General features: G+C 38.9%; 1 protein-coding gene across 1 annotated transcript in view; it reads left to right on the top strand.

Moving 5' to 3' along the window:
* LOC106960810 (TGF-beta receptor type-2-like) overlaps positions 1-21,342 on the top strand; it is a 33,246-nt gene extending 11,904 nt beyond the window's left edge. The window contains exons 4-7 of the mRNA XM_015054150.1: positions 6,965-7,716; positions 9,066-9,207; positions 17,868-17,992; positions 19,031-21,342. Of these exons, the coding sequence (XP_014909636.1) occupies positions 6,965-7,716; positions 9,066-9,207; positions 17,868-17,992; positions 19,031-19,210 (1,199 nt within the window). The 3' untranslated portion in view covers positions 19,211-21,342. The remainder of the gene's footprint in view (positions 1-6,964; positions 7,717-9,065; positions 9,208-17,867; positions 17,993-19,030) is intronic.
* The last annotated feature ends 210 nt before the right edge of the window (positions 21,343-21,552 follow it).

Genomic DNA, 21,552 nt, shown 5'->3' with positions numbered 1-21,552 from the left:
CCAATTTAATATTCTCCAATTTTGGTGAACATGTCTAAATTTTAGTTTTGGTTTTCTGGTTTCAGCTGGCAGGAGTGTCACCTGGTGTGATCTTTCGTCGTCGTCGTCGTAGAGATGGTTTTCTGCCTTCTGTTTTCAATGAACCAGGAATGTTCCACAAAAAAAAAAATCTCAATTTATTCTATTTTTCTTTTGTGGAACACTCCTTGTAAACTTTTAGTCAATTGTATGTAAAAAAAAAAAAAAAAATCTCACTAGGTCATAAATTGCTAAAATATTTAGACCACCAATAAGGATGCCACATCCAAAGTCTTTCCAATCCTCCTCATCCCGGTTCTGATGTCTGGCTTGAACTTCAGCAAGTTGTCTTCGCCATGACAGGGTGAAGTGGCTGGAGCTCTTATGACGAGATTAAAACTAAACATTAAAATTGTTAGCTGTAAAGCCGAAGCAATTAGATGGAACAAGCTGGGAGCTGCAGACGTTATAACTTTAAATTAGTGTAATGAGTCAGTTGGCGTCTACCCTGCAGATTAATTACAGTAATCTGAAGAAGGGTTCGGTTTATAGGGTTACTTGTTTTAAAAGTTATAAAACACCCGTACGACTTGATCTACTTTGCTCTTCTTCTGATTGTAAGTGAATCATCTTGTAATCACTCAATAATCACAGCAACAGGTAAACTGATATATTCGTCACTGTCGGCTCGTCGTGTAAATGTCACGCCAGAATGTCAGCATGTTCGGGCTGCGTCTCTCTGCTTACAAACCGCTTCAGGACACACCTTTCCTTCTCGTCTCCGGTTAGCGCTGGAATCTCCTGTATTTTTACTGCAGCATCTCTGCAGTAACAGCGTAGCGGTGGATTTCTGAGACCTGGCTTGGAACAGCAGAGAGCACAAATTAGAAGCATCTGTGGAGTGCAAACCACGTCATGGAAATGCGTTTGCGTACTCTCGAGAATGTCTGAGCAGTCTCTGTAACGTTTCAGTGAGTAAAGATGGGTGTTGCTGCAATGCAGGCTGCTGTGATTAAATGCGAGTTAGTAAGTAACGATTCCAGTAAGTTTCAGTGAATCTGGCTTGTTATTTTTTAACCAGTGGTTAATTTTGTTAGGCATCCACAGAACACAGGATTCTTAAAACCTTTATCTCACCGTAGCCTTTGGGTAATGTTTGTTGTTCTCAAAGAAAAATACAAGTGGAATATTTATTTATTTATTTTATATATATTTTTGCATTTAATTTCAATTTAACTCCTTTTAGGTGCTTTTAGGTGACATCTACAGATAGTTTGATGGTGTATAAACAAGAAAAGTGGACATTTGAAGGACAAAAATGCTTATATTGTTGTTTGTCTGCCTCTTGTTTCAATGATGCACAAAAACAGAATGCCTCAAGAAAATAATATTTCAGCATCTATGCATGGGACACTTTAGCACACACTGTTTGATTATCAGATAAACCGAACTCTTGATTTTTATTGAACTTATGTCCAACAGAATCAACACAACTTAAATTTTCACAGCAATATGGCAATTTTACCGTTACTCCATCTCTGTTATGAAGATGCTTTGCGTATCTTTAAATTTAAAATACCAGAAATTGACACAATCGTAGATCATTGTAATTTCATCCCAAGATGGCCAGTTGATCCTTAGATATGGAAAAAGTAAATAGAAATAAAACAAAACTGTACAATATTGAAGCAGCAGAACGTTCGACTCCATACCACTGATCCCAACTCACAAGCACTATTTGGAATGGGAGTGCAACTAAAGCAAAACACTTGTTGAAAAACATGACAGGACTTGACTTGAAGACTATTGACTTATAGCTCTGCTTTCTGATATGTATAGACACAAAACTGGTTCAGTATAGGAACCTTTTAATGGCTGAATGATTCATAAATCTCAGATAACTGGCTGAACAAGTGAGAGGCAAAAAACTGTCCCGTGAAAATTGGTGCTGGATTACAAATGAGAACCTTCAGAAGGCCAGGAGAAAATGAACATTGTTCTTCATCATTTGGAAAAAAAAAATTAAAAAATACCGTATTTTCCAGACTATAAGCCCCACCCCCAAAGTTAAAAAAAAAAAAAAAAAAAAAAAAAAAAAAAAAAATAAAAGCCGCACCGGGCTATGACCCGCATGGTTCAAAGCTTAGGAAAAAAGTAGCGGCATATAGTCCGGAAAATACGGTATTATATGCAAGATATAATGCAAGATTCTTGAAAATAAGATTCTGAACATCCAGTGAAAGTGTATTCTCCTGATGCAACACAAATGGCTACAAATGAGTTCAAGAGCTCATAAAACGTAATCCGTAACACAAGTTTATCTGTGTCCTTGTTAAAACCCTAAACAGTTGAAGAAGTTTAAACGTCAAGGGGGAAGTTCTCTCAGCAGACAGACTGCAGGCGGGTGGGCTTTTTTCATGAAACTCCAGAGCAAACATGCCACAACACATCCCTGTCAGACAGCTGATATTCTAAACAGTTGTTCCAGAGAAAGAGACAGACATGCTTCTCTTTTTTTTTTTTCTTTTTTGTAGATGTGGCATATTGGCTGACTGAACTGAATGTCTACGCTCATTATGTTCTGCGAGTTTGTCTTAAATAGCAGAGTAGGCGTGGCAAACTGTAACAGTTGCATAGAGGACGGGAAAGAGCGACATTGGAAGTTCAAAGTTAATTCATTAGAAAATGATGAGAAAATTATCTTGGAAAGGTCAGCCAAAAATCTGAAGTTAGCCAGCGCTAATTTCACAAACGTGGTTTAATGGGGGAGCTGCATGTCATTTAAAACACAAATAAAAGTTAAATCTGGTTACAAGTTGTGTGGCAAACGCACAACAAACAATGACCATCTTAATCTTGTCAGCAAATGATTGCTCTTGAATTAGACTATTTAGAAACAAAAACAAAAGGGTTTTTACCCCATTGTTAGCAAAAGGACATCACAACGAACTTTACAAAAGTATGCACAGAATAGAATGTAAATAAAACTAAACTATCCAGAACCACATTTTGTTTCTGCTTATATACAAACTAACGTTGGCACTGTAGAGCAGCAAGCTACTACGGGAAGTAAGAAAAGCTGTAGTTTAAAACTCCCTTGAAGGAGTTCTTCAGAAGTCACGAGACTGAAGTGAGAGAAGCAGAAACGAAAATAAATTTTTGCCTCAAAAGTCCTCGGAATTTCAAAGTTATGGACGTTTGTGACGTCAAAACTGTTTGTGTGGCTGAACATTGTGCGTTTTGTGGTTTTAAGGATTGATGTGCAATGTCAGCCGTTAAAAGCCACCGTGACGCTCCTACAGCAAACAGCGAGTATTCTTATAATACAATGCCGTGAAAAGCTGCAAAATTGAAAAAGAAAACATTGCTCTCTATTGTACAATCATTAGATTTGACCGCAGCCACACCTGGAAAGATTACCGCTGTCAAATGGCTGCTTTCCTGCAAACGTACTCACCCAGTTTTAAGCTTGTTTGGGGTTTTTGTGCATCATGATTGATGAACCCTTATTCCTCTAAACACAACATATCCATCTTCTCCCCTATTCACCTTTTAACTAAGTCTGCATTGTGCCTTTTATAACATTTTATTGTCAGCATTTTCCATTGAATATTTTAGCATATTTTTACTAGAGAGGTCAGTTCCCTTCTTTTTTCATTTTAGGGATTTCATAACTTCAGCTGTTTTTAATCAGCCTCTGTCTCAAAGTTAAATTAACTAACAGATGACTGTGGAATGAATTAACTACACCAAATGACAATTTTAAAGGTCAGATTACCAACCCATAAAACCATTCCTTTTTGTAGTGAAGGCTTTTTAAATTAGCAAGCGTAAACAACTTTTAATTTAAGGTAAAATAAGAATTTTATGACACCGATTTGATCTTATGTAACATTATGTAACATTAGCACGCAGGCCTGCTAACGTCGTAGACAACAACTTGAGGGTTTTTCTCAAATGTCTGCGTCAGGAGGCACAGTGACAGGTTGTTGTGAAAAAAAACCTTCTCACTCTACGAAAGTCAAAACAAACTGTCTGTCTGGGGCCCTGCAGAGGATTTCAGACATGCGGTTTCCTGTTTAGAAAAAAGGAGAAAAAAAATTATAGAGCGCTCGAGGGCTTGGTCTGGGGAGTCAGAGAGATGAGTTTTACATTAATATTTCTGCCTTGTTCAAGACTGACTCCAGGCCCTTTGTCTCACAGTGTCCTCCATAAAAATGTGTTCTTATTGTAACAAGCGGAATATGTTAAGATATGTATTTATTTTTTATTTTTTTTTGCACTTTATGTTTGCAGCAGTAAAATGTGACGTCCAAAACATGAAGATCTCTTAATGTAAAGTATCAAAAGCCAGTTTGAACCTGATCAAACTGGAAAGGGTTGCTACTCCTTACTTGTACTGATGTAAATGTATAACTATAAATGCAGCAAATGGTGCTGTTTGCCAAAACAGTCGCAGGTTCCAGACACACCCTCTCCTCGCGTACAAAAATACAACAAATTCTATAAAGAGGCACAATATGCGGTCGGCTGGGTCGGGGTTTGGAGTCGTTTTTGGATCTGTGGTCCAGACGTTAATTTAAATGGACATTCCACAACCAAAGAGCAGTTCCTCCGCTGACCTAAGAGTACTGTCGTGCTCTAAGCTGGACAGATGAGCATACCGCAAGCGAATCTGAATTGGCAATTTGTAATCTGTGTAAAACGGATGATGATTGTGCTAATCAAAAGAAAAAAAGGGAAAAGCGGGGGTTGGTTAAAAAGTCATGTTTTCATTACGATCCCCATCAGATGGAGTTGCAAAGATAAAAACCTTCACTTGCACTAGTTAAATGTCCATCTTTTTCAAGCGTTTTAGAGAATATCCATCCCGATGTATTCTCTACTGATGAGGACCTAAAGAGGTCTAAATTAACCCACTGGGAGGATTATTCATGAAATGTTCCTGCAACCAAGGGACCATCAGCTGCATGATAGATTAAGTCCATACAGAAAGAGCTCTTATGCATACATACAGTATGGGGGGGGAAAAATCTGCAAAGATCAAGGAGCCTGAGGGGAAGACAAAAAGAACTGTGTCTCAAATTGGGACACAATTTGGATGATTAAAGCGACAAACATAAACATCTCCAAACGCTCCAAAATCCCAGTGTAAACAGTTTAGCCTCTTTCATTTTTCCTCTTCAATTATATTGTCAATCAAAACAGACATGTTTATAAAATAAAACTTTTCTGCAGTAAAGGCAAAGTCTGTGGCCAGATTAGCAGAACTTCTCTGTAATAACTATTACTATGGTTTGAGAGTATATGCTCAATGTCCCAACTCCTGTTCTCCATTGTGTACCAATAGAAAGCTTTACCTTGTATTTAAAGACGCACAACAAAGATCACAATATTTCACATTTGCATTCTACAGCACAGTTAACAGTAACTCTTTTTCTAGTGACAATTTCTTTAAGTTTGTGTTATGAAGTTATGACGCGCTGAACATCTTTAGTTTGACAAAGTGGAGATTAACTTTCCAAGCTGCAGCTAAAAATCAGCACTGCCCACAAAAACTGTTAATGAACAGAAGAGGTCTGTGTCAGAAAAACTGTAATTTTACCTTAATTAACTGATAAAAACGCTCGTTTAGGAAAAGTGCAATTTACTGTAATCAGTTAAAAGAAAGTGTAATTATTTGTAATTAATTAGCATAAAAATATTATATTAAATACATTTCCAAAGTTAATGAACCCAAGGGCAGAACAGCAGTATGAATGAGCAGTAGCACCAGCATTTTTCTGAAAATGAGAGCCATAAAAGAACTTAAAAAAAAATGCAGTTCATGATAAATTTCAGGGAAGTTAGTTAGCTGAATTGCTGTTCGCACAAGAATTCATAGCTGTTTACACTCAAAACTTGTATGAAACCATTTAGTTACCTTTATGTTGGACAGTATTGGTAGAAAACTATTTTGTCCTGCTTGTTATTCATGGCATATGGAGAGTACAGCAGGATATTCTCACAAGTAGCAGGAAAAACCTCCTGGAAAAGCCTGACGTTGGGCTTGTCCCGAAGAAGATAGAAGTTTGAAATTGATTCAAAAGGAGACTAAAACAGTTTTTGTCTAAAGGTGTGCACTGTTGCAACGTGGTTAACAAGCTTTTTCTGTTTTTACATTCGCCCTCCCTGATTATATTTTTGCTTTTCAGTTGATTTGTTAAGGATAGATGCTGCACATATTTCACTGAAAGTGGAAAAAGGTGAACAGGCCATGATCACTTTCTGGAATCTACAGATCAGCTGGTAACGTTTTATCTGGGTTGTGCATAAGACTGACATGACACTGTAATAAACATAACACTTATCATGAAACATTTATAAAGGAATGACTCTTTATAAATGTTTGCAGCTGTTGTCATGAAGTGTCATTTGGTAAATTATGACAATTTCAATGCAAAGTTCCATTAAAACTTGCATTAAAAGTGTCAACTCTGCATCAAAAGTGTCATTATTTATCAAATGACACTTCATGACGATAGCTGTAAGCATTCATGAAGACTCCTTCATGTTCATGACAGCTGTTATGTCATGTTCATGACAGTCTCGTGTCAGTCTTATGCACACCCCTTCAAATAAAGTGTTACTGATTATTTTATATTAATGCTTTAATGAAATTATATATTTATTTTTTTATTTGATTTTATTTTTGTGGCACTAGTGGCCTTTATTCATTCGTAGCTTGACAGGATGAAAGGCAGCGAGGGAAGCAGAGGATATGCAGAAAATGTGCCGGGAATCAAACCTGCACACACTCCACCGTTGACCCACCTGGGGCCCTATGAACTTAAAATTTTAAACAAAAAGTTGACACATTACTAAAGTGTAGTTATAAAGTCAGTTTTATTATTTTATTGATTCATCCAGAGTATTGATGTGCTCATCCTCTCCGTCTTCGTCACAGATTCTCAGGTTGGGCCCGTCATCGTGGTCAGCCTGGTGCCTCTTCTGGTCATAGCCATTTTTGTCATCACTTCGTTCTACTGTTACCGGGTCTGCAATCAGCAGCCAAACCCGCGCAAGCCGCTGGACAACACCGACAAGCACCCCATCATAGACCCTGAGGGTTCAGACAGCAGCTCCACACACGCCAACAACCTGAACCACAACACCGAGCTCCTGCCCATCGAGCTGGACGTTCTGGTCGGCAAGGGCCGCTTTGCCGAGGTCTACAAAGCCAAGCTGAAGCAAGGCTCGTCGGTCCGGGAGGAGCACGGCTTTGAAACGGTGGCAGTCAAGATCTTCCAGTTCGAGGAGTACGCCTCCTGGAAGAACGAGAAGGACATTTTCTCAGATGCGGACCTGAGGCACGAGAACGTGCTTCACTTCCTGACGGCCGAGGAGAGGAAGGGGCAGAGGCAGTACTGGCTGATCACGGCTTACCACCCACTGGGGAACCTCCAGGAGTTCCTAACCAATCACATTATCTCCTGGCAAGACTTGTGGCTGCTGGGGAGCTCGCTGGCCCGTGTGGTGGCACACCTACACAGTGACCGCACTTCCTGCGGCCGCTGCAAGGTTCCCATCGCTCACAGGGACATTAAAAGCTCAAATATACTCGTGAAAAAGGACATGACCTGCTGCCTGTGTGACTTTGGCCTCGCACTTCGACTGGACAACTCTCTGTCTGTGGACGAGCTGGCCAACAGCGGACAGGTAAGACCTCCTGCTCCTTGATTCATCGTTTAATTTCAGCTCCAAAATATCTCACTGTGCTTAGTTTTGCAATTTAATGTGATTGATTGGGTGAAGAAAAAGCAGTGCATAATTGTGACGCTGAAGGAAAATTATGTATGGCTTTCAAAATTAGAGGGAATCAAAATCTGAAACTTGTGAATGAATTAGTTTTTCAGCCCCCTTTACTCCGATTGCCCTAAATAACATCTAGTCATAAGAGCAAGGAACACAGTAGACAAAAAGTGGAGACATTTAAATTAAGGCTTGATTTCAGGATGCAAACAATTAATAAACTTACAATTAATTATCAATTAATGGTTTATTAGACAAAAATTTCTTCAGATTGATTAAATAGTATTGTCACAGTGAAACATAGTGAAAGCAGTATCATGCTGTGGGGAGCCTTTTCTTTAGAACCGATGGATAGATGAACTTTGCAAAATGGGCGATAGAATTGGAAGTGTGTGTCCAAATAAAACCTTATTAAAAAGTATTTTTAATTAAAAAGCATTTTTAATAAGATCAAATGTTGATAAAACTAGATATTTGACTGAGTTTGAATTATTTTGCTAAGACCGATCCACAAAGAAACGAGTCTGCAGAACTAATAGGGAATTATCCATAAAGCTTGCAGATGTAATTGCAGTATTATTTACCAAGTGTGTTTCGAAACCAAAACACATTACACATTTCAGATCTATATTTGTAAAGAATATAAAAAAAAGCATGTATTATTCCAATAAAACACTCAGTTTTTGTTGGTAGTGTAATAAAATGTTCTAAAAGTTCAAGGAAAATGAATGTTTTGTTTGGCGCCAAGGTAGTTTAGGGAAAGAAAATCAACGTTCCGTATCTTAATGAGCGGCCTCAGGCTGTTTTTTTCCTACCACAAGGATTTGAGCGTAATGGACTCAATTTTCTGATGCAACAGCTCACTCTGTTTTTAGAATGACTCATCTTGAAAAGGCCTCATCATAGGCTGCACGGCACGGCTAATGCATTTTAATGCTCTTAATGCATGTGAAGGATTCTCTTTTCCGAGCTGATAATGAGGTTATTAAAGAGAAGCGTCGCATTGATGAGCTCAGGGACACATTTACTTTCTAATTATGCTTCACATCCATCATGTTTTGATTCAAATAAAACTTGTTGTGACAAATGCACAGGCACGGAGTGACCGCGTGTCACCCAATTACTGCTACTGCGGATGAAAGTTTGCTCCTTCAGTGAGACAGTCGTGTAGAGGGTGGCTTTTTTTTTTTTTTTTAAAGACAGTCGTGTTAAGTCTGTGTGCTTGTCTCATTTTTATCTTATTTATTTTTTCCCAGGTGGGCACGGCCAGGTACATGGCTCCCGAGGTGCTGGAGTCCAGAATCAATCTGGAAAACATCGAGTCTTTCAAACAAGCAGACGTTTACTCCATGGCTCTGGTGCTGTGGGAGATCATCTCCAGATGCAGCGCGATCGGAGGTAAGATGGCGGGAAGTACAGAAACTCTCAGACACCCCTAAGAGATATTGCACTGCAAGTAAATTCAGGCATTAAAATTTGATTATTTCTTTTTAAAGGTACTTTGTTTTGCAACTGAAGGCAAGATTTGTGGATTTTCAGGGTTATTTTTTTTTTTTTGACGTCTTGATTTGTTTTGCTTTGTGGTCCTTTCATGCAGTTAAATCCTAAACATACTCCAGGTGTTTAGGATTTGTGTAAAAGCACAAATTAAACCATCAACATTGCATGAAATGGTGCTTGAAATAAGAGCAGATGCTTGGTAATAACTCATGAAGCTTTTTAAACTTGCAGTGTAAAACCACCAGGTTCCTGCGCCTCTTTGGTACCGAGTGCTTGTCTCCTAAAAAGATATTTGATATACACTGAAAATTATTAGTGAAAAAGAATCAGGTAAATTGAGGTTTTAATTAAAAAAATATGTGGAAAAAAAATTAACATTTTAACCTAAAAGTTGTGCTGACATGTTTGTTTGTTTCTTTTTTTTTTTTTTTTTTTATTTGATCCAAACCAGATCCTGATTTTACCCAAATATCTGCTCTCATTAGTTGAGAATCTTCAACTGAGCTGATGGTTTAAACTTTATGTGAATTATTTATTACTCATTCGATGTTTGTACGCTTAGTTGCGTGAGATGTAGCAGTCGGGTCTGGCTTGCCAATCTGCTCCATGTTATCACACAGGAAATCATAAGGATAAACGGACTAACTTATTCATTTTGTCTGGACAGAGAACAGAAGTTCTGGATTTGGGACTTACTCACTGCTTCTGTCTCCTGTAAATATGTGTTTCTCAGGAAGCTTTCCCACATTTTCCAAATGATGGAAGAAATAAAAAATATTTTTAGAGCAGACAAGCATATAGGAAAACATTTTACTTCCTCTTCTTTGCGAAAATTGAAATAGATTTTTGTTCCCGGTCGCATTTAATCACGTGAAGATGGAAACTATGCAAGCGTCTCTGTCAAAATAGAAAAGCAATGCTTCGCATCACAGAACTCGTGGTTGGAAGTATAAATATGGAAACAGAATCGTACAAAACGGAGGGGAGCACGGACGTAAATAGGAATGTTTTCAAGAGCAATATTTGTTTTTGTGGCTCTATGATTGCTGCACCATGCAGTCACATTAACAGAGTTACCTAAAAAATAACATTCTTTAAATCATATTCTTTGTTGTTATAACTATAGAGCCACAAAATATCACACAAAAAAAAAGTCTAAGTCCATATCGCTGCTGGAGTTAGACTGTATCACTATCTGTTAATATTAAGACACTTTAACAGATTAAATTTTAAGGTAACATGAAAAATTCCCTTTGGCGTCTTGAGACGATTGCATAAAAGTCCTAAAATTACACAAATAGAAGAAATAATCTGTCTAACCTCATATTCAACACAAATACTTCTTGAAGGGTACAGATATGCATGCGTATACACATAAATCCATTCATAAATCAAAACCATTTTAGAAAACTACATTTATCATTTGAGCTTGGTGAAAAAGAGACATCCGTTTGTTTGCTAAGGCCGTTTTTTTTTTTTTTTCTGACTCATGAATCATTCACGCATTAAAAGTCTCCTACACTCGATGAAAGAACCAGTGTTTTGACTCGCATGATAAACAGCTTAGCAAAGAACCAATTATATATAAGATATTTAGATACTTTTTGCCTGCAGCCTGTCACAAAGGCACTCATTTATTTAACTATATCCATAAAATACCAAATATAGCATAGTTTGTCAGTAAATATGTTCGTCGTTATCTGAAATTCGATGATGTCCGTTTTATCCATAGTTTTTAGTCGTTAGATTAGCTGTTTTGTTCCCCCAATCAAGAGGAACTAGATAGTATATGAGATAATAGAAATATGGAATATTACCAATTGGTTATGAAACAACTCTGGGTGAATTAAAACCTTTTCTTTTCAGTATTGAGAATTGTATAAGGATTTCATTTTTTTTTTAAGCATTGCATCTTTCTGCCAGAAAATGATTCACTTTAAATATATATCCATTGTGGTTAATATATTCTGCAGTGGGTGAACAGAGGTTCAACCAAGAGTGCATCACAGAAAGGTCAGCAGTTCATCCACAGAAAACAAAAATCCTATAAAAGGACTGCATGTTCGTGTTGAATCGGTGCCAGAAGGGGCAGCATATAAGAGAGATCCAAATTTAGCCCCAGACCCATTTGGCCTGTGGAAACTTTTAAATTGTTTTGGAAATTAAATGCTCTGTCACATCTTTGATATTAATATAGCAGGACAGTAGAAGAAATTTTGCTGGAAGTCGTGAAGAGCAACATTTCCTGATTCGTGAAGATAATTTCCACAGTTTTTGCAGAAGGACTTTTTTCTCCTGGATTTTTTTCAGAATTTGTCATATTGCAAAAAAATATATATTGTACTGATGTTTTATTTCAGAGACTAAAACAATGTTCAGCCTCCCTATGCATACTTAGTAGAACCACCTATTGTTACAATTAAAGTTTTTAGAGTATTTCTATACCAGTTTTCTTTCCAGTAACATCCTGCGTCCATCTTCCCATCAACATTCCAGCTTCTCTGTTTTACTGTTGTCAGGATGTGAAGTCCCGTTGGCAGCGGGACAATGGCTTTCTTCCTGCTACTCTATCATATAACTAGATCTGTGAAGGCCCCCATTGTTGTCATAAGCAGATTCTCACCTGATCTGTGAATCTCTGCTGCTCCCCCACTTCCCTCGTGTCAGTTTAGGTTGACCTTCATGTCTTCGTAGGTTTGCCATTAAAAGTATTTAGATTAAACTGTTCTCTTTGCGATGTTCAAGGTTTTGGAATATTGTTTTGTAACCCAGCTGTTCCTAAAAGGGTTTTCACAATTTTCTCTTCGACTTCTCTGGAGTATTTCTTGGTTATCCCTTGGGTTCCTTGGCATTCATGAGGCTTTTTGTTCACTAATGTTCTCTAATTAACCCCCGAGTCCTTCACAGAACAGCTGGATTTACAGTAAAAGACGGTTATTATTTTTCCCCCAAACTAAAAGCAGAAGTGAAACTGTTATGTCACAGTTATGTGACCCCAATAGACACCATGTAGGTGTGTCTACAAGTAATCTAGTAATTTATACAAACTGCATTTGTTCACAGTGACAGGTTTTTGTTTCCATTGACTTGATGCTAAGCATTGCAAAAACAGTACAAGCACTTCTTGATAAAATTCCCTTTGAAGTCTCTGGAAATTTCCTCTCAAGTTCCACAGAAAGATAAAAGTTGGCCTGTAGAGAAAGGCAGAGTGTTAACTTTATGCAGTCGGAGTGCAGCGTTCGGCTCCCCTTTGTGTTCATTACAAGATGCCGACAAAACCTCCATCAATCACCCCATTAGTCACGACTGGAGCCAAGCCTGAAAGCGTCAACCAGGCGATCTGTCTTGCAGCGGAGGTGTCAGGGATCAGCCCGCTGCCGCCCTAATGTGCCGTAACTTCTGTGTGTGTGTGTGTGAAGCAAGGTCAGAATGTGTGCAAATCATAGAAATGAGTGATTATCGACAGTTCAAGCATTGTGCGGGAGTTCATGTCCATGCTCGACCGTTTGTTTTCACTTCCCTCCGAAGTCTCAGCGGTCCCGTTTCGGTTCTCCGTCTCCATTGTGTCAGAGCAGAGATGGAGAGCCGCCTTTCGGCATGAGCGCTCCTGCTTTGGTGCTTTCCTGTTTTGCCCCCACCAGGACCCCTCTCCGTGGGGGGATCTCCTTGAAGTGCATCAATGCCGTTGCGCTAACCAACAGTGTGCGACCCATGTGACCCAAACCCCCTCTTCCTTTCCAGCTGTAAGACTATGTGAGCCCTGTGGGTGCATTTGAAAAGAAAATAGCCCATTTCCTGTTTTAGCAAACTATTCCAAGACAAACTGTTTTTAGTGTGAGGTTTGAAACAGTTTGGAAATTTTGGATCTATCCTTTCTTTAATGTCTTTTGACAGTGGGCCAGGCAGAGAATAATGACAGAGGTTAAAGACTAAACTTGTCGCAGGGTTCCTACGCCGTCTGGGAAAGTCTGGAATTTGATTTCAGTGTTTTTCAGATCTGACTACGTATGGAAAAAGTAAATAAAAGAATGGAAACATATTTGGTTTTTTACACAGTTTTCCCTGTCCTGTATCTAAATGTTGTGGGGGGTTTTGTCCTACCCTGTATCCCTCTGTCCTTCAAGTTCTTTCTTCTTTACTTTCCTGTGTTCTTCGTTCCTTTCTTTGTGCGTAGCACAATATTTTCCTTCTGTCTTTGTCTCCTTCTTCCTTTAGTCTATCTTTAATCTTTCATTCTTACTTACTTTCTCTTTTTTTCTCATCCACAAAATGTTTGCCATAAATATTAAGGTAAAATTTCATAATTTATGTTTTAAAATAAACATAAAGGACTCCGAACTCTAGAAAGTTGATTCTGGAAAAAGCTCATATCTTTACATATACTGTATACTATCAAGTAAAAACCCTGTATACTCTTCTGTATTCTCTGAGTCCGACTATGTTTATCTTCATCCTGAACAGCTATATCGGTTACAGAACCAAATAACGACAAAACACAAATTCAATCCTGAAGGTTTCACCATGTTTTGCATATTGTCCTGCTTTTTCCTCATCTGAGGCAGGCAGCCGTTAAACAGTTTGCAACGCGACATTTATCACAGCCCAATGACTTCCCTAATTCAGCCACAAGCAGACAGACAGGGAGGGAGGATGGCCAGTGCGGTGGACTTTCTTGTCGGGGGAAGCGCAGGAGTTCCCGTCCCACCTGTGGACTAAAGATAAAAGCGGCCGGGGCAGTTTGTGTGTTTTTCCTGTCTTCTGTGTCTCTGTTCCCATTTCTCCAGAGCTGGCAGCTCTCTGGGACAGACAGCAGGGTGAAGCTGATTAGGACTAAAATCCAAGAAAACATCCTTGTGCTTATCGATAAAGTCTTTGTACAAACAACGGATGGGTAATGCGACATTGCTTGTGATATATCACAGTGAGAGAACCTGTGATAATGTGATTTTATACATCCCCAAGAGTCCATTTGATGAGCAAATGTTTGCTCATTCATGGTGTGTTTCCAAAAATAATGCATGCTGCAGAACCCAACAAGTTACCAAAATAAAAAAATAATAATAACTTACTTGGCCTGTGAGAGAGTCTCAAATTTAAGCTTTTCTCAGGCAGTAAATTCACCCTCGTGTAATAACTGCCAGCAGGAACGGGTGAGCGAAATGACCTTGAAATCGTTGAAAAGGAAGCAAAAGTTTAGGAGCAAAAATTGAAAGTCTCCAGACACGTAAATATTATCCAAGTTAACTTATTTTTAGTAGCACAAAAAACACAGTTATCTCGCAATAAAGTTTGAAGTGTTTCGACATCCGTTACTTGTATAAAAGTAGCAAAGATCAAACATTTCCTCATTTGAAACGAGCATTAAAACAGTTAATCCCTCTCCAGATCGTGATAAATACACAACCGCAAACCAACCGATTAAGAGTAATTTAGTTGTTTGACGACGTACACGCTGATTCATCAGTATCAGTGACCCTGTGTCCTCAAGCAGCACACGACATGACTACAGATCCAAAGGGTCGTGACTTACAACTCACAACGTTGACCTGAACTTCGTATAAGATGTGCTGGGGATTCCCCAGCTGGACGTCCCCAAACCACAGCGTCTATATCACAGTCTTGTTCTAGGCTTTTCTAAGCTATGTTGAGATTTTTCTTTTTTTTTAAAACAAACTCAGTGGTTGTCTACCATCCTCAAGATGTTTGAAACAGCTGCAGCTTGCTCAAATCAGGCCAAGTCTTCGTAGCTGTGATTATCTCATAACCACTGGGGTCCAGCAGCGTTGGTGGGTCAAATCAGGACCTTATGGGTTGGAAAGGAGTTCCAGATTATATAGTTTAAATCCTCCCAGTTCTTTCTTTAAAAAAGGAGAGACATAGCCATGTGTGTTTAAAATATATTGTATGAAATAAACTGTAAACTTGTGTAGAAATATTCCCTTATAAGTTTGCAATTTTAGTAAATAAAATTGCAATTGCAATCTTTATAAGTGTTCAAATGGACAAAGCGCTGCTAGACTGCAAATACACAAACAATTTTTTTTTTGTCTAGTTTTGAGATCAAATATCTTGAAATAAGACAAAATCAACTTAAAAGTAGCTTTTCAACAAGTTGTGGGAGTAGTGACAGTTTGAGTCTCAATAAAGGATAGTGGGAGGTTGAAAATGTGTTAACGGTACCAGAACTGGCTCCAGTTTAACCAGCAGTTAGTCGGGTTCTCCAAATGTCCTTCTGCTTCTGTGAGTAAAACACTGACGGCTATCAACAACGCCACAGAATCCCTGTTTCTGAAAATCTGCGCTGTTCCTTTGAGAGAAAGCTAACTCTGAATGCATGCTGTTTTCTTTTTGTTTGGTTTTACTGCTACCTGGACGTCTTTTCTCAGCAGCTTCGATGCCATATGCTGTATTTATTCCTGAATCAGAAGTAGCATTAAATTGACATATGCAGAGCGTAATGAAAAGGAGCTGCATGCTTTCATGCTCCACCTCTTGTTTTTCTAAATTGCCCCAAGTGCCGAGTGAATCATCCATGACTCAACTCGCTTAGGAGAAAATTGGAGCAAGAATACATCTAAACTAACACGAACTGAAACAGACATATCGCAGATTCTTTGTGACCCGGTGGCGCCCTTTCTTTTGTCTTTGATGCCCTCTGCTTGCGTCCCGTGCCCTAATCTGAGACGAGGAGAACCAGCCAGTCAGGCATCAGACATGGCTTTCCTGTCCTTTTCATCTTCCACGACTTTAAAGTCGGGGAAGCTCAACACAACGCCAAGAAAAGGAAAAGTTGGACTCGACTCTTAGATCTTTTATATCTCTGTCTCCGTTTCTTCGAATCTCTCCACTGTATAATTTACCCGGTCCAGATTTAGGGCTTGAAATGACTACGACGGCGTTCCTCGGCGGGGTGGGGCCAAGAAGGGGGATAATAGTGGAGTGAGGCGGGTTGTGGAGCTGCAGACGTAGAAATGCTTTCATTCCCCAGAGGGAGAGGCTGGCCCAGTCTGGAGAGTGGGCGGAGAGGTTAGAGGCAGCTGTTTTCCAGATGTCAGAACTGTGAGATGTGTGCGACCGTAGCGGCCGGTGGTGTTGTACGTACATGTGTGTGAGCAGAGAGATTGGGTGTTGGCGATAAAAACTGCCCAACTGCACACTGGGGACAAAGCTTTTGCTCTGACGACCACATGATCTGCGAACGTTAAGGGGGGGAAAAAAAATAAAAAATCCCCACCAAGTTTGGTTTCACTGAAGTGGCGTTATTGTCTTTATTGAGGTTAGGGCCTGTATAAGCTATAGTTAATGGTAGGTTATGTCTGTGCCATATGCTTCAAAGTAAGCTCCTCTAATGTCATAAACATTTATGCAACTACATCGCATGACTTTTGCTGCGCAAAACAAGTGTCGGTGCCGCCACAGCCTAGTAAAAGTCAGACGGTGGATTAGTCAGGCCTCCGAAAACAAAGTTATCTCCAGGTTCGTGCAAGAAGTCTGAATGCGACTGTGTTCTTGGGACTTTTCAGACTGAATGTGAACTTGCAGAATAACAGAAAAGCAGACAGTAGTCAGCAGGGGAGCATTAATCATGGAGAAAGAGAAAGCGGGGAGTTTGGGGGAAAGGCAGCCAGGTTGGCAGTAGATACAAAACGCAGAGATTCTCATATGGAGTCCGCAGACATCTCTGACAAATGTTTCAGGAACAAAAACAAAAAAAAAGACCTGAAGATGGGGAAAATATGTGCCAGCCTTGTAAAGCAGTACAGGTCTCTGAATTTTGAGGAAATTCTCAAGTATACCATCTTGTGTTTTCAGTTTTTGAGTCCAGATTTTGAATCAATCTTGTTTTCTGCTTTCCTTTAATGACGGTCAGAATTCCCACTGTCTTTAGACGAAGCCAAACATAACAGTATTGTGTGGAGGTTACCTGAAGGAGAATTTCAGGTTAAGTTACTGTAAAGGTACCAGAAGCCATTGTTTGCACCTCTGTGAGCTTTGTAGATTCTCTGAAGTTTGTTTCTTTCACACAGAAGCAAAATAATAATTTCACTATGATTAGTTTGATTTGTTTATTAATGTTTATTCTGGATTGTAGTTAATCGTAGTTATACCTATGATTGTCGTATCAATCACTGAATCGCATGATGAATTAAAATGAGCTCAATAACTTATATTCTGATTAATATTACTTTGTTTACAGAGACATCATAATCCATTTTATTTATGATTTTGGTTGTGTCTGCCTTTTATTTTTGCGTTATTTATTGCTTTAGCTTGTTGTGTTTGACTTGGGATGTTTAAAATATCTTCCTGTTTTAAGAGTTCTTTACAAACTCAGTTTGTTGGTGTTTAAGAAGGCGAACTTGCATTATTATGCCATTATCTATATTAGTTTATCACAATAATTACTGGGACAATTTATCATCCAGAAATGTATTGTGAGTTTTAGCAACCTACAAAAGAATCATATATTGTATCTGCCAGTTAAATGTGTCCAAATTTAAAATTTTGATGCTAACCTTTCGGTTCTTGTGCCGTGTTTTGTATGATCTTTCATGCAGAGGTGAAGGAGTACAAGCCCCCCTTTGGGAACCTGAGGGAGCACCCATGTGTGGAGAGCATGAAGGACAGCGTCCTCCGAGACAGAGGAAGACCCGAGATCCCCAACAGCTGGACGAGCCACGCAGTAAGAGCCACTCTGTCCTTTTCCGTATGGCCATGTTTGAAAAGCTGCCTGCTTCTCTTTGACTTATCTTCAAATACAGAAGCAGCGCCTTGCAAAAGTGTTCATACCTCTCAACGTTTTGTCACCTTACAACCTCAAACCTCTGTGTTTTTTTTTTTTTTTTTTGGGGGGGGGAGGGGGATTTCATCAAGTACAACCAGTTGCCTTCAGATGTCACATAATTACTAAAGTGAGCCGCTTGTGTGTGATTTAACTTCAGTATAAATGCAGCTGTTCCATGAAGTCGTTTTAAAAAGAGTTTGGTTTCTGGAGTCGCAAGAAAGATTTTTTTTATTTTCTCCGGTTATGGAAAAGCTTATAAATCATCCTCAGCAAGTCCTTTTAATAAAAAGTGGATTAAAAGCAGATTTTTTTTTTAATCAATGCTCCTTTCATGTTGTCATATTGTAAAGTGCAATTTTTTCTTTTTCATTCTTAATTTTCCAAAGTGCGCATCGCTTTTTTCTCAACTTTTTAGTTATTTACGGCAAATGGATTATATAGCACTTTTCCAATCATTTTGACCACTCAAAGCGCTTTACACTAGAGTCACATTCACACAATCGTATACGCAGATCGGTAAGGAGGTCGGGTTTAAGTGCCTTACCAGGGGCACAGCAGCATGTGACAGGAGGAAGCTGAAATCTAACCTGCAAAACTTCCGATCACAAGACTATTATTGTTGGTACTGATGGTTTTTCTTTTTCTTTTACAATTCAAACCTTTTTAATAAATGGTGGCAACCCCTCAAACTTTTTTCCAGCAATAGAGACAATTGATTTCTCTCGGATTTAATTTCTCCAATAAAAGTAAAACCTTCTGAGTTACCAACAGTAACTCAGAAGGTCTAGCTTTGTCAGAGAAAGTAAACATCTCTGACAAAGAATAGCATATTTTCTCCGTCGATAGCAGAAGTAGATAGGAATGTCAGGACAGTTTGTTAATCGGTCTGGAAGTCCGTCTCTGTGACTGACCGTCTGACTGCGGTCCCCCTTGCAGGGCATCCAGATGGTGTGCGGCTCTATAGAGGAGTGCTGGGACCACGACCCGGAGGCCCGCCTCACCGCGCACTGCATCGCCGAGCGCTTCGACGACGTGGAGTACCTGGACAAGCTGTCGGACTGCTCCGACTCGGAGGAGAAGATGCTGGAGGAAATCATTGTGGTGGACGAGAAGTAACCTCTCAGCAGAAGCGCTGCCCCCAGCAGGGTGAACTGAGGCATTACAACCAAACGGCTTAGAAAGGAAGGACTTTCAAGTGGACGGAGTTGTTCAGTCCACCTGATGTGTGACAGAGGAGACAAACTGGAAGATGACAGTGATTTTCCATTTTTATTTTCTACCAGAGAAATCATCAGGATCAGATCAGGAGCAAAACACGGGAGATCAAACTATGCATCAGTTTTAACCAAGTACTATTTGCACTTTATGAATAAGAATTTATACAGTATATATGCACACCAAAGTGGAGAGCGGTTTCAGTTTCACAGAAACTTTTCAGGTATAGAAAATAAACGGAGCTGCACACAGAAGGGAGCTATGTAAATTACAGAGGAATTTAATACACTAATATACAGCTTATTTTGTATTCAAGTGCCTATATTGTTGTTTTTTTTATGTTTTATGTCTGGCTTTGGATGAATGTCTTGACCAAAAATGCAAGGTGGATTTCTGTGTATAAAAAAAAAAAAGATAATCTATGCAGAGATATAATGTGCAAGGAGAGTTATTATATCTGCAAGGACTATAAGCTGTTTCACATGCAGCCTGGAAGAGGAGCAGAGGACGATGCAACTCTGTGCAAAACTCCTGATTCACTCTCATCTCCTTCTGTTCAGAACCCGCTTTCAACCAAACTTTTTTGAGAAGGTCGTCAACTTCTTATTCCAGTTTGATTTAATTTCACTCTGTTAAGTGAATCCAGTGGAGAGGGGGCTTTTCGTTCAGCTGCAGATGTGAGGCATCAAGCTCGCATTGTAAGAATGTTGCATCGTTTATGCTTATTTTATTCAGCGAGAAGTGTCAAAGTTGGCGTCTGTGAAAGCACAGCAAAGTATTCCTGCATCAGTGTGACGTTTGCTAAAAGGAGCATTTAGCCAAAACATGGAGGCAAAGCCAGACTTTACAACTATATGAGGAAACTGGACAAGTAAAACTAATGAACTACGCGGATCTCTGGCTGGTAAAGATGTGTAAAAGCTTCAAAGTGAGCTTACTTGTCTTAACGGCTCTTTGCTGCAGTTGCCTAATAGGAAACTCTGCTTTAACGCCCATGTATTTACCCCTAAAGTCTGGATTCACACGTTGAAGTGGTCTTTACCCCAACTGTAACATCCACACACCCTTTGAGGCGAACGTAGTCTGATTTAAATCTGATTCAAATATGCCGATTGTATTGAAAACAATTCTTTATTAATATGAGATTCGGATAAATGTTCTCAAATTAATGCTGGAGTCGCCACCCTTCAACTTTTAGACGCACTCCTCCTTCAACACAGCCGAGTCCAACGAATGGCTCGTTAGCGGGCCTCTGCAGAACTTGGTGCAATACTGAGGAAGTTCTGGAGTTGGAGACCCCACAATGTAAGGTTGGATTTTTTTCTAAAAGTTTCAGTCTGAGATCATGTTGCTAAAATAAGAAGAATAAGAAAAACTCTTTCCCATGTGCTTTACACATCTTTATTAGTGGGGCCAAAAAGGAGGAGCATTGAATCTGCAGCAGATTGTCAGGATATGAAAGAGAATCTCCTTTTAAATTGGAAGCTCTGAGAAAAGGCGTCATCATATGTTTTACCAAAGGAATTATCAAAGAAATGCATCTTTGTTTATGAATATAGTGTTTGCTTCTTTTAAAAAAAAATCCTAAATGTTTCTAATCTAAAAATATAAATTCTTAGAATAAAAATAGGACACAATATGAAGGAACTTGTCATTGATGTCCTGAGGAAAAACCTTTAGATGAAAAGAGACGTGTTGGAATAAGAGTGGTTCAGGAGTTTTCACAGAACTATATTCATGTTTGTATTTGTGTGTTTGTTCTTCAGAGGACTTTGATGTCAGATTATTAGGTCTGTTTATTCAGGCCAAAATGAATAAGGAAAGCAATATGTTAAGGATACTGGTCTGAAGGAGAAGCCCTCTTTTCCATATTTTATAAAAGCTGAATATGTAAGGTGTTTTGAGCTAATGTGCCTTTTTTTTTCATACAGAAAAGCAATGTCTCAGCAAATCTCCAAAAATATTTTGTATCAAACTTTTGTATAAAAGTGTAAAGTCAATATTAAAAAAAATTTTCTATTGTGTTTTAATATGATTTCCAATGTTTAAACATTTCTGAGCTACACTTCATTCTGTTTCAGGTTATTTTAATACACGTCTCTCTTTTTTTAGCCATTTAGTTTTTCTTTTATTATTTCCGCTACTACAGCTTTGAACTTATTGTTTTGATTTTATTCCCATTTATCTTCCTATTTAAACCTTCCATCTCCAGCATATAAAACTGACTAAGTCATCAGCCGATG

Source organism: Poecilia latipinna, unplaced genomic scaffold (genome assembly GCF_001443285.1).
Source record: "Poecilia latipinna isolate Pla-1442-1.1 unplaced genomic scaffold, P_latipinna-1.0 Scaffold1231, whole genome shotgun sequence".
Classification (NCBI taxonomy): Eukaryota; Metazoa; Chordata; class Actinopteri; order Cyprinodontiformes; family Poeciliidae; genus Poecilia; species Poecilia latipinna.
Note: the sequence above shows the minus strand (reverse complement) of the source record. Positions and strands in the feature narration are given on the sequence as shown.